Source organism: Physeter macrocephalus, chromosome 19, assembly GCF_002837175.3.
Source record: "Physeter macrocephalus isolate SW-GA chromosome 19, ASM283717v5, whole genome shotgun sequence".
Taxonomy (NCBI): Eukaryota; Metazoa; Chordata; class Mammalia; order Artiodactyla; family Physeteridae; genus Physeter; species Physeter macrocephalus.
Genome location: NC_041232.1, coordinates 2,075,016 through 2,088,003, shown reverse-complemented (window position 1 = coordinate 2,088,003; position 12,988 = coordinate 2,075,016). Strand labels below are relative to the sequence as shown.

At 59.7% G+C, this 12,988-nt stretch overlaps 2 protein-coding genes across 2 annotated transcripts; both read right to left on the bottom strand.

Annotated features, from left to right (window-relative positions):
• Positions 1-118: 118 nt before the first annotated feature.
• SDF2L1 (stromal cell derived factor 2 like 1) lies at positions 119-2,085 on the bottom strand. Its single transcript, XM_007130616.1, has 3 exons — positions 1,836-2,085; positions 1,342-1,538; positions 119-527 (listed from the first exon to the last, which is right to left on the bottom strand). The coding sequence occupies exons 1-3, from the start codon at positions 2,020-2,022 to the stop codon at positions 246-248; spliced, it is 666 nt and encodes a 221-aa protein (XP_007130678.1). The 5' UTR covers positions 2,023-2,085; the 3' UTR covers positions 119-245.
• A 4,358-nt stretch (positions 2,086-6,443) lies between these two features.
• CCDC116 (coiled-coil domain containing 116) lies at positions 6,444-11,031 on the bottom strand. Its single transcript, XM_007130648.2, has 5 exons — positions 10,873-11,031; positions 9,472-10,035; positions 8,763-9,356; positions 6,602-7,379; positions 6,444-6,517 (listed from the first exon to the last, which is right to left on the bottom strand). Exons 1-5 carry the CDS (start codon positions 10,942-10,944, stop codon positions 6,444-6,446), a joined length of 2,082 nt encoding a protein of 693 aa, XP_007130710.1. The 5' UTR covers positions 10,945-11,031.
• Between the last annotated feature and the right edge of the window lie 1,957 nt (positions 11,032-12,988).

Genomic DNA, 12,988 nt, shown 5'->3' with positions numbered 1-12,988 from the left:
ATCAGAGAGGTTTGGACGGGTTCAGCTGCCAGCTGTGGGACAGAGGATTTGCACTGAGGAAGAGATGCTGAACTGGGCCAGCTGGCAGCTCCTGGTCGCCCCCAGGCTCACAGCAAAATGCAACCACAGGCCAATATTCTTTAATCATAAAGGCACTTGAGAACCCCTACAAACTCAAAGTCTCCCCCAAGAGTGGCCCTGCAGATGACCCACCCTGCTGCCCTCCACCCGCAGGTCCACGGCACTCAGAGTTCATCATGGCCTGCAGAGGCCTCCACACTGGGCTTGATGAAGATGCCTTCCATGGCCTTCCACCTATTGTGGGTGTTGGCGCTGGGCATGCCGTGCACCTCGAGCTGCCCACGGATGGGGCTTCCGTACTGCTCGCCGGTGACCGACAGGAACACGGAAGTGCCCACGTGCTGGAATCGCACGGCGGCCTCCCGCTCCCAGTGCTGCCCCGAGCAGCGCACCGTCCACAGGTCCAGGTCATCACCCTCGCCGTCCTCCCCAAAGGCGCTCACCTCCTGTGGGGGCGGGGGTGGTGTGGGAGGACAGTGGTCACGCATGACAAAGGGCACACTGAGTCCACCATGGGCACTTGCCTGGCAGCTGCACTCACACCCAGGTCCTTCCCTGCACCTCTCTGAGCCTCAGCTTCCACAGCTGCAAATTGGGACACCACCACCCGCACCCCCAGCATCCAGAAGGGCCCCCCCAACACCGTCTCTTCAAACACACACCCCACCTCATCTGCCTGTACGGTGACCAGTGGCCCCCACAGAACCAAGACATCCCCCTCCTTCCTCCTCTGGGTTTCTCCTGTCCTAACCCCTCTGACTCTCACTCAGCATCAAGTCCACCCTTCAGGCTGACAGCCAAGGTTCTATTATCTCATCCTTTCCTTCTGATAACCTCCCCAAAGCACCCTCTGTTCCAGTACCACCTCCCACCCAGTTCCAATGAACTCCGCTCACAGGCTCTTCCCCAGGCCTGGAAAGACGCCCTTCTCTCTGCGGCCTGGCGGACTCCTACTCTTCCTTCCAGGCCCAGCCCCAGTTCCTCCTCCCCGCGGGGTTCCCATTCCCCACCCCAACAGCCATGCGGATCCCCCTCCTGTGTCCAACTCGCCCCCAGGAGTGGAGCTATCCAGACGGACAGCTCTTCCTGTCTGTGACCCGCTGGGCTGAGGGCTCCAGGGGGCAGGACCCTGGCGTAGTCACCTCTGTATCCCCAGAGGGGGCGCTCGGCAAACACTTTTGACTTGTAATTCCCGTTTCACCCAGGAAGCTGGGTCTCCGAGCAGATGCCGGGCCCCTCGCACACACGCCAGGGGCTCACCTGGTTGTGGGACAGCGGCGACGGGAAGTGGTGCGTGTGCAGGTTCTTGCCGGTGAGCACGTGCGTCAGCCGCACAGCCTGCCCGCAGCGCACCGGGGACCCGCGCGGACACCCGCCCTCCGAGCCGCCGCGGATCCGCCAGTAGCTGTTGGCGTCGTCAGACGCCTCCACGCCGGTCACCGACTGCTGGCCGCTGCCTGGTGGGCGACATCCCACCCCCGGGGTCGCGGTCAACGCGGGAACTCTGACCCTCGACCCGGACACCATCAGCTTTCCCGGACAACCTCAACCCTGGGATCCAACGGCTCCCCCAGCCCCCGCCCGCCTCCGGCCGCACTCCAAGTCCCTTGGCCCGCAGCTCCGAACGGCATCCCGAAGACCCCCTCGAACCGCCGGCCTGTGCCCCTCGGCCCCCAACTACTCCAGACCCTGATGACCCCCAGCTCCCTGGCCCGCAGAACCCCACCGTCAGACCCCAGCCCCGGCCCGCGCACCGGATCCGTATTTGATGTCGTGCGAGTGCAGCCGCACCCGGTGCTGCGTGTTGAGCAGCTTCAGCACCGACCCGCAGGTCACGAGACCCGCGCCGGTCTTGACGGCACAGTTGCCCCGGACCGAGATCGCCAGCAGCAACCCCAGCAGCGCCGGGCCGGCAGCTCGGCCGCGGCCCGAGCTCCACATCGCCCCGGCCGGGCTCCGGCAACTCGGGCCCAGGTCGCTTCCGTCTCCACCGCCGGCCAATCCGGCTCTGACAGGGCCCGCCATGGCAGCCAATCGCCAGCCCGCACGGCGCTCCGCCTGCACTTCCATTGGGTCCGCGTGGAAAGGACCTGCCCGCAGCTTTCCAGAGCGGCGGCTGGGAGGGGACTGGAGACACGAGGAGGGTTTTGATTGGTCCACGCTTCCGAGGACTCACTAATGAGGAGCAAGGGAAGGCCGGGGCAGCGTCGAGCGGAGGGAGTGCGGACAGAGGCGAGGGCGACCCTCCAGCGCCCGCCAGGTCCCGGGACACTCGGTTTGCCAGTTTACGAAGCCCCTTGATCCTCGACCCCCGAGCCCTCAATCATGGTCTCTCCCTCAGACCCTGGGCCCGCAGCCTCAGGGTCTTGAGGTTGCTCGACCACTGGATTATGTGGTCACAAGTGGACGCATCTCAGATAGTCACCTGGTCCTTCAGTCCCTGGACCCCGGGATTAACTAATCCCCCAGTCCCTCGGTCATTGCCCACTCTCTGACATTGAGTCACTTCAGTCCCTGGACCCTGGGGTTTCTGAATCCCCTGAGCCACTTATTGACCCCTTCCAGGGCTTCTCATGGTCCCTAGGCCACTGGGCAGCAGAGGGCAGCAGGGAGCTGTGATGTAGAGGGTAGTGGCAGGTGGTCACCAGAAAGCCCCCGAGCTGTCTTGGGAACCTGGAGCCCTGGGAGACCAAGCGACTGGGAACCAAGCCTAGGTGACGGTGTGTCCCAGGCTTTGGGACTCACTGCCTTCTCAGAGGGCTGTCAGCTCAGTCGGTATAAGGGGGGAAACTTAAACCACTGTTTATTTATTCATTCGTGGAACATTCTTACATTGAATTCACTCCAGGCCCATCAATTCAGCCCAGCCCAGGAACCGGCTCTGGGATATGTTACTCAATAGGCTGACCACTCGTGCACTTGGTGCACCAGCAAAGCAGGGAGAAAAATTCGTGTTTAATTAAATCATCCAGAATTTTGCATTCAGAAAATCCAGCGTAGAGCCATTTTAATTACAGCAGTGGGTTATTTTTTGGTTTTCATGTCTCCCTACCCCCACCCCTGGGGCCATGGGGCTTGTGGGATCTTAGTTCCCGGACCAGGGATAGAACCCAGGCCCCCTGCAGTGGAAGCACAGAGTCTTAACCACTGGACAGTCAGGGAAGTCCTGGTTTTCATGTTTAACATTGTCTTTATTTTGAATTTTACATGGGTCAAGGTGTCTTGATCTTTTCTGTGCTTAGAGTATCTAATATGCTTATGGTACTTCCCTGGTGGTGCAGTGGTTAAGAATCCGCCTGCCAACGCAGGGGACACAGGTTCAAGCCCTGGTCTGGGAAGATCCCACATGCTGAGGAGCAACTAAGTAAGTCCAGTGCACCACAACTGCTGAGCCTGCGCTCTAGAGCCCACGAGCCACAATTACTGAGCCCACGTGCTACAACTACTGAAGGCCGTGCACCTAGAGCCCATGCTCTGCAACAAGAGAAGCCACCGCAATGAGAAGCCCGCGCACCGCAACAAAGAGTAGCCCCCTCTCGACGCAACTAGAGAAAGCCCACGTGCAGCAATGAAGACCTAATGCAGCCAAAAATAAATAAATAAATGTGTGTCTTTTTAAAAAATGCTTACAGTCTGCCCTGGACTTGGTAGACCCCGCCCTTGAGGGGCCGCTGACCCAGGGCAGGAGGGCTAGAGTACAATCTGGGTGTGTCTTCTCGGACACACCAACTAGCGTCTCGAAACTAATATGCCCCAAGCAGGAGTCCCCGGTCTCCCTCACACTGCTCCTCCTCCAGGCTTCCAAGTCTCAGGAACGGCACCTCCATTTACAAGTTGTTCAAGCCCCAAACCTGGGATTCATCTTTGATTCCTCTCTTTACCACACTTCTCACATCTACCCCAGCATGTCTTGATGGCTCTGACTCCAAAACAGATTGGAAGGCATCTCTCCAGCGTCCCCCATCACCACCCTAATCCAAGCCACTCCATCTCCCCTTCAGATATCTAACACCCCCCCTAGAAGATTCCCCTGGTACTCGGGCCCCTCCAAGACATTCTCCACTCAGGAAAGTGATTTCTGTCTTAAAAAGCATAAATCAAGGCACTTCCCCGGCGGTCCAGTGGTTAAGACTTTGCCTTCAATGCAGGGGGTGCAGGTTTGATCCCTGGTCAGGGAGCTAAGATCCCACATGCCTTGGGGCCAAAAAACCAAAACATAAAACAGAGGCGATATTGTAACAAATTCAATAAAAACTTTTTAAAAAAAGTATAAATCGGATCATGCCAGGTACCTGCTGAAAGCTGCCAACAGCTCCCCATTGCACTGGGAGCAGACAATGGTAAGGACACAGCGAGTAATCTCCCTGACAGGCAAAGAACGGGTTCCAAGAGCAGCAGAGACCCCAGGGCTGGAGTCGGGAAGCCAACACGGCTCTCCCTGAGTCTCTGGAGCCTCATGGCTTCTCCTAGATGTTCCTTTTTCCTGCTCACCTCATGGACAGATGCTTGGGGCCCTCCACCTGGATACCACAGTTTGTCTCCAGGTTCAGATTCTCAAGAGGGGACGTGATTGACTCAACTCAGTTCCAGGCACTGCTCAGGTGCAGTCAGCCAAGGAGGATGGAGAGGTGTTAAGTCTCCAAATACATCTGCTAACAATGCCTCCCACCTCTGTGAGCACAACCTGCTCCTCTCCCAAGTCGTGGAGTCCCTTCCCCCTCCGCTTGGATCTGGGCATGCATCGTAATTGGCTTTGACCACAAGAATGCCACAGAAGTGCTGTTTCGGGACTTCCGAGCACAGGCTGCCAGAGCACTCACTGGTAGTTCTTGCTTCCTCCCTCTAGGAAGCCAGCCCCTGCCCAGACAGACCCTTGAATGGCCAGGGGCAACGGGGGGAGAGAGATGATGGAAGGGGAGGGGCCACAAGGGATGTCCTAGCCTCAGCCCAGCCCCCAGCCAAAAGCAGCACTCCCACCCCAACCGCTCTGGCTACACCACTGCCAGCTGAGCCCGTAGAACCCCCTCAGAATCATTACAAATGATGATTTTGTTTGAAGCCACTTAAATCTTGGTTTGTTACATGGCAACAGATGCCTGAAACAGGAGCTAAGGGGAGCTTTCTCTAGCATCATGTGCCAGTGGTGCCCAAAGGGGCTGCTCCCACCCCAGGGCCTAGATGTGCGCCTCTGAGGCTGGGGTGGGGACATACACTCTTCTCCCTTGAGGACTGGGCAGCAGGACCTGGAAGCCAGCGGGTATTGGATGCACCAGTAGGGCCAATCAACTGTGGCCAAGTGATATGGCAGTAATGTATAAAGCGGCTGTTGTGGCCCCACATGGTGGCAGTGGTGGCCTCGGGGGATAGGCATTATCACCGAGCATGTGCTCTGAAGGATCCTTGTCACAAAAGCTCTGTGGAAAAATGGGTCCCTGACTCCCCACCTAGGACCCTGGCCCCTCTGCAAGTCAGAGGAGCAGATCCTCCTCCCCGAATCGCAGGGTCCTCCCTGCCTGGTTCCAGAGGAAGCTCTATAGTTGCTGTATCCTCACCTGTGAGCCACTGAGCACGGTCAGGCAGGGCCGAGCAGGTCTGGCCTCCACGCACCTGGCGGGCTCCAGGGGAGGCATGAGAGATCCACCAGCCTCCCCAAAATGGCGGCCTTCTCAGCAAGGCTAAGCAACTTCTCTCTGCCATAGGGGCAGGGTGGGTGTGGGGGTGGAGCTGCTCCCTGGGTGAAGATGCCTGAAGGGGAACAAACAGGCTGCCCGAAGAAGGCAGAGGGGAGGAGCTGGGGGCACCGAATGGCCAGAAGCTCCAGGAGAACCTTGGACGTGAGATCCTCTGACCACAGCACCAGCCAAGCCCACAGACCCTTCAAGAGAGACAGCTGCCTTGCCCAGGGCCTCTTGAGGAAGGGATAGTCACACAGCCAGCTGGGTCAGCCAATCCATGGCTTGACCTACCAGCAGCCCCTGCGTGACCTCAGGAGCACGAGCTGAGAAATACAAATTAGGAAGACAGGTAGCAGTGGGAGCATCCGGAGAGGGTGGATACGCCCTGGCAGAGGAGGAGCCCTAGGGAAGTGGGAGTGTGATGCACAGGGGCCATGGAGGTGGGCACCATGAGTCCTAAGAGGCTTGAAGAGGCAGGAAGGTGCAGACTGGAGTGCAGAAGAGCCAGCAGCAGAGCCCAGGAGGTCACGTGGCTCAGGGCACCGGCAGCTGCCGTGGAGGCCTGGCCCAGCTCTCCAGAGATGCTCCTCGGGGGCAGGTGGTCAGAAGGATGGCTGAGTTCTCTGACAGGAAAACCGTGTTCCATCAACACAAGCTTTATTTCTCCCGTTGGCTCCCCTGAGAGGCTCAGCAGAGCTCCTCGTGGGCACCAGCTGTTCTGACCTCTGCTCGGGGCGGGATGGCTGCGAGGGCAGTGGCTGCTGGGGCGGGAGGAGCAGGAGGAGTGGGGCATGGAGCACTCGGTGCACTTCAGGGGCCCCATGGGCAGTCACCATGGCCCACACCTGAGCCTGCCGCCGTGGCGCTGACCATGGCCTCCTCTTGAGGCTCCGGGGAGCTCTGGGGCTCGCCCTCATCTCCAAAGTCATTCTCGTCCTCTTCCTCCTCCTCTCCATCCTCCTCCTTGTCCTCCTCCTCCTCCTCGATGCTCTGGTGGTCCTCCATGTCCATTGTCTGGTCGGACTGATGGGAGGCCACGCCGGTGTTGGCGGGGGACGGGAACAGCTTGGGCTCTGGCGGTCTGGCGGACTCCTGCTCCGCGGCTGCCGGGCGCTCCTGTGAGGCAAGCGGCCGGGGGCCTGGGGACCTCATGTTGAGGTGGGACCCTGTGGGCTTGTCCTGGACCCTGTGGGTCCTGGCGGCCAGCTCGGACGGTGCGGTGGGTATCCGCATGCTGTGCTGGGGGGTGCTGTGCTGGGAGATGTGCCGGGAAGGGGGCCGGGATGCCCGCTGGGGTGACCGCTGGCTAAACTCGGCCTCCTCCAGCCTGTGCAGCAGGCAGCTCCAGTCGATTGTGGAGGACAGACGGATGCGCGAGCCCTTCACTTTCCTGAAGCCCAGGAAGAGGTCCAGGAGTGCCTCGGTGATGGGGAAGGAGATGAAGCCCAGCTGCCCAGTGAGGTTCTTCTCAAACCTGTACTTGCAGGCAAGCAAGGACACAGCCTGGCCCTTCAGGTAGTCAACGAGCTCCTTGTGCCAGGGGTTGGAGAGGCGGGACATGGTGGTGGACTTGGACAGGATGGAGGGCAGCGTCTTCTTCTTGGTGAACTTGTAACTGGGGCTCTGTGCAGCAGCAGGGAGGGAAAGGGAGACACGTCATCCACTCCTGCCTGCCACCCTGGGTGCCCTCCCCCCCAGAGCATCCTCCGTGTTACCCACGTGGCGCCGCGCTTAGTCCACTCAGGGTGCGGCCTCACCACATCTGCTCTGCTGGCCCGATGGAAAGGTGAGTGGGGTCCTGCGTGCTGGTCCACCTCCCACTTACCACCATGTTGTCATGCCAGCCACACCGGTCAGGTCCGGGGCAAGGCCAGTGACATCAGTCACTGTGTCAGCCAAAAGGGAGCCTGCACAAGCCTCGCCCAGGCCAGGGTTCAGAGGAGGGAAGCACGCCTGGGCTTCGATGGGTGATAGCAGGGTCAGGGGCCACGCTGGGGAGCTGCCAGGGTGAAGCCACCAAGTCCTCTCCGCACCCTTCCCAAGCAACTCCCTCTCAGCGGGGCAGACACACTGGAGAGTCCTGTCCTGGGCAGCAGGACCAGAGGGGGTTAGACCTCAGACACAGGGCCCTACTCTGGGCTCAGGCCATTGTCCACAAGGGACAGGACGCTCCTCACATGGGAGGGCCTCTGAGATTCACATGCAAACATTAAAAAAATACCCAGAATAAAAAATAGCCTTTATTGGGCTTCCCTGGTGGCACAGTGGTTGAGAGTCCGCCTGCCGATGCAGGGGACACGGGTTCGTGCCATGGTCCGGGAAGATCCCACATGCCGCGGAGCGGCTGGGCCCTTGAGCCATGGCCCCTGAGCCTGCGCGTCCGGAGCCTGTGCTCCGCAACGGGAGAGGCCACGACAGTGAGAGGCCCGCGTACCGCAAAAAAAAAAAAAAAAAAATAGCCTTTATTCATCTTTGACAACATGTGGTAGTAGCTAGGCCAGGATTCCTAGTCCCCTCATCAGCTCATCCCCTACTCAGGTGGTTTTCATAAGGGCAGGGCAAGAGACTTGGACCCTGGGCACCTGCTAGTGACAGTGGCCGCTAGGAGCAGTGGTGGTAGGAGCCCTTCCACTGCAAACCCGTCCCTAAGACCCCTGGCCCTAACCTTGAGGAGGTCACCTCTGGATACGGCACAGCAGGAGATGGCAAGAAGCCCCGTACCACAGAGGTGTGGGGTGAGAACCTGGGGAGGCGGTGGGAGGACAGGAGGGAGGAGGCCAGCGGAGCTGAGACCAGAGTGGTGACATGGGTCTGTCGTGAGGGCACTTTCACCACAATCCCGGTGGTGGGCAGGGTAAGGTGCAGGCTCCGCCAGGGCTGGGCCCTCTGGCTGGAGCTCAGGGGCACAGAAGTGGGCATGGGTAGTCTCCGTACTTTGGGGTCCTGGTCAAGCCCCTCCTGCCTGGGGTGGGGTGAAGGGACCTTGGGCTCTTCTGTGGGTGTCACCTCAAGCCGGAACCTGGTGGCCACTTGGGTGCTAGACACCGGGGAGCCACCTTCCTTGGCCTTGCTGCATCCCCTGTACTTGATGCTCTTTCTGTGCTCCATCCTGGGGCTGGAGGTTGTGGTGGGTAGCAAATCGTAGGGCTCCTCCCCATCAGTGGGTGTGGCCAGCTTGGAGCTGGACTCTGGGGAGGACTCCCATTCTGACAGGAAGAGAGGGCAGCCGTCTCGGCGGCAGGCACCACTGAGCTTGTCCACAGCCTGGTTGACCACGTCCTGCAGGGCGGGGAACAGGTGGTGCTCAGCCAGGAAGTCCAGGGTCCGATGGGGCTCTCGGAGCGTACAGTAGCCAGGCAGGTCAAAGGACCCTGGCTGGCTCAGCAAGGATTTCATCTCCTTGTTCAGCTCTCGCTTGAGGAAGATCAGCTCCCGCTCTGCTGGCCCCAGCTCCGACGCTTCGGGCGTGCCTGAGCTCGAGCCCAGCAGGCCTGAGAACCAGGACAGGGGCTGCTCTAGGGTCCACTGGCTGCTGGTCTGGCTGCCCAGTGAGTCCCATGGCAGGGAGTCCCCATGGGGGCAGGACTGCCCCAGGCCTTTCTGCAGAGAGAGGAGGACTCTCAGAGGCGTCCAGGGGCAGCCAAGCCAGGCCTGGCCCTGGGCTCTGGGCCGGGGTCCACCCCCGCCCCACCTGGGCCGCAGCCCCAGACCTCACCCCTCTGTTCTCCAGCTGCAGCAGCCGTTTGAGGTTCTTCCCCAGCAGGAGTTTGTCCTTCATGGGTGGCAGTGCACCCAAGCTGCGGGCACCCAGGTCGCTGTCCCAGCTATGGGAGCCCGACCAGTTGGCCGTGAAGCTGGTGTGGGAGTAGGACATGGAGCTGGTGCAGGACGGGTAATTGTTGGGGCGTCCCATGCAGAGGCTCGGCTGGGTGCAATGCCGGTGCACGGTACTGAGGATGGGCTGGGCCCGCGCCCGACGCCCACCCCTCGGCACCTCCATCGGGTCCTCCACCTCCACCAGCGGCACCCCAGCCTCTGTCTTTACGGTGGCCATGCGCTCAGTTGCCTCCTCCACCACCGTCTGCAGGCTGTCCAGCACCTGACCCTCGACAAGGAAATCCAGGGAGCTCCTAAAGGGTCGAGGGCCCTTGGGGTTTCGGCGGTGGCTGCGGAGCCCTGAACTGCCTGAGGGGCCGTGAGTCGAAGTGGGGTGTGGTGTGTGGCCCAGCTTGGAGGCTTGCCCCATTTCCGGGAACAGTGACTTCTTAGGTGGCTGGACCTGAACAGACAGGCATATCACAGTGGGCAGTGATGCCCCATGGGGGAAGGGGTCCCCTGGGGTCCTCCTAGGGCACCAGGAACTGGGTGGGAAGTGGGCAGTGGAAGAAACTTTTTTTTTCTTTTTGGCTGTGCCACGCAGCATGCAGGATCTTAGTTCCCCAACCAGGGATTGAACCCGTGCCCCCTGCAGTGGAAGCGTGGAGTCTTAACAACTGGATTCCCAGGGAAGTCCCAGGAACTAGGTTTTGGAGCCAGGCAGCCCTGGATTTGGACCCTGGCTCTGCCAGCTTCAGGCCATGTGACTGTGGGCACGAAGGCCCCTCTTGAGGTCCAACTTCCTCTCTGGTAAAGTGGGGATCTGTTCAGCGTTGCCCTGAAGCCTCCCTGACACGTACATTTCACATACCCAAGACCTGGCTGGGGAGTCTGAAAGCCCACTTCTGCCCTCACCCAGGACATGAATCACAAAACCCCTTGAGCCCCGGCCCCACTGCTGGTCTGTACAGACTACCTGTGGTCCTGAGCCCTGTGCGCCCCATGGCTGCTTCTGCCCCTCGAGCCGTAGGCCCCGAGTAGACTCTATGCTCCCACTCTGGTGTTCTAGTCCAACGTGCCCCTCCCAGTCCGAGATCAGGGGACACAGGGAATGAGATGGAGACCGAGGTGACTAGGTAGGGCCCAGCAGGGGTAACTAGGAGTGGTCAAGGCAACAGGTCACTAAGAAGTCCAGAGAGGACAGCAGTAGGAAGTGAGAAAGGGGGCTGTGATCTGGGGCGCCTGAGCTGGTGAGGAACATGTTGGAGGCTCAGAGCTGGGCCCTGCTGGGCACACTTACCCGGGCCACGTAGGTGGTGTGGCCAGCCTCGTCGTCCGCCAAATATCCCGAATGATGGCGACAGCTGGTCATGGTGCAGGTGGCCGGGCCCACTGCCCTCTTCCTCTCTCGTTGGTTCCGCGATGCAGCCGCAGATTCCTGTCTGCACCAGGAGGGGAGATGGTGTGAGGGTGCCCCCAGCTATCCGTGGGTCTGCGTCTCCCTCCGTCTGTGGGCCGCTGGTCCCTGGCTCCCCGCACCCCACGTCCTTCACATGCCCCGCCGGTCCTCTGCTCGGAGCCCCGTGGGCGTCTCAGCACCGTCCGTGTCCAGAGTCGTCGGGGCTGGGGCCCCCGAGGGAGTGCGCATCCAGTCTCCGTCCATCTCTGTACCCAGTGCGTCCGCCCTCCGTCCCCCTGGCCCTGGTGCCCCGGACCCTGGCGACCTGGGCCCGGGAGAACCGCTCACCAAGCCCGCGCCCGCTGGGCACACGCTCCGGTGCGGTCCGCGCTGGGATCTTGGCGTCCGAGGCGCTTGGGGCCGCCAGCCGGCCTTCTCATTTGCATGCCGCGTCCTGATTGGCTCGTGCCGCGCCGTTCACCGCCCGCTCCTGCGGCACAATAGTTGGGGCGGGGCCCACGCGGCTCCTCCCCCACTTTGCCGGTTTTGCCCCGCCCACATTCGCAGACGGAGCGGGAGGCCGCCGCTGCTGCTGACTGGCTCGGTCCGGCCTGGAGGGGAGCCTAAGGGACAAAGCCACGGCCTCTCCCGGTGACACAAGCACCTTCCTCGGCTCCCCTCTTGGTCGCTGAGTTGTCCTGGGCTCTTGCTCGGGGACTGCTCCTTTCCAGGGTCCTCCCCTCGCCAGTGTGGACACCCCAGGGTCTGTCCCCAGCGCAGTGGGAGTCCTGGCTCTAAGTCACAGACGAGCTTCAACTCCTAGCTTTGCTCTTTCCTGCCGGTGTGACTCAATTTCGTTAATCACCTGCTCCTTCTCTGTAAGTGGAGCTGAGCGTCCTTCCACATGGGTTTGGATAGTACATCAAATCGTCCTACAACACACCCGCACCCTGATAAGACCCTGTAAATCTTTACCTCCTCTCCCTCCTTTCCCACTCTGCCCCGGAGGCCTTCCTAATGCACCCCCCCCACCAGGTGTCACCTCCTCGGAGAAGCCTTCCCAGAGGGCCCGTCCCGCCAACAGAATTACAGCACACCCCATCCCAGACTCTGCCACACCATGTTGTTACTTGACTGTCAGATCGCGCTCCTTGGAGATAGGAACTGCGGCGCTCACCCCTAACCTATGATCTTTCTAATACCAGTAGGTGCTCAATAAATGTGAATTTCCTCCTTCCAATAACGGACCCTCAGGGCCTCTGGCCTTTCCAGGACCAGCTTCCCAGTGGCTGAGATCCCACACTTTAATCACCACTATTGAACACAATAGTCCTTATGCCAAAAACTTGGTGAAGGGCTCTTTGAGGCCTCCAATTCTTACAACGTCCCCACGGAGGTGGGTATTATCTGTTATTTTCCAGTTCGACTCTGTCCTCTTGGCCCCTGACCTGGGGACAAGCAGGGCGTAGAGGAGCAGAGCAGACCAGAGGCAGGCCAGAGCTCTGGAGGTCAGTCCCAGCTCCACTGCTACCCACAGAGTCACGCAGGGCAAGACACTACCCTGCCAACCTCAGTTTCCTCATCTGTAAAACAGGAATGACATGACCAACCTCACAGGCTGGATACAAATACTGCACTTTCCACTGGGAAAATCAAGACAGCCACATCACAATGAAAACCCTGGCTGTCAACCATGGTGATTATTTGTAAAGTCATTGGTAAGGAAAGCTTTTCTAGATCACGGAGGAAAAAAAGAGGTCATGAGTGTAAAAGTTGTAGCCTGGCACAGAGCTCAAGAGATGGAAGCTGGGACTCATGCTTTCTGAAACAAAGCCATTGGTGTACATGCTTTCTTTCATGTTCTTCTTGTTCAGAGCTTTTACAAATCAAGAAAAAGCCTCATCTTAGAAAATCAGCAAAAGACAAATAGGCAATTTGAAAAAGAAGAAATACAAATAGCTAATAAAAACATGAAAAAGTTCAGTCACTATCAAAAAAATGAAACACTACAAGAATG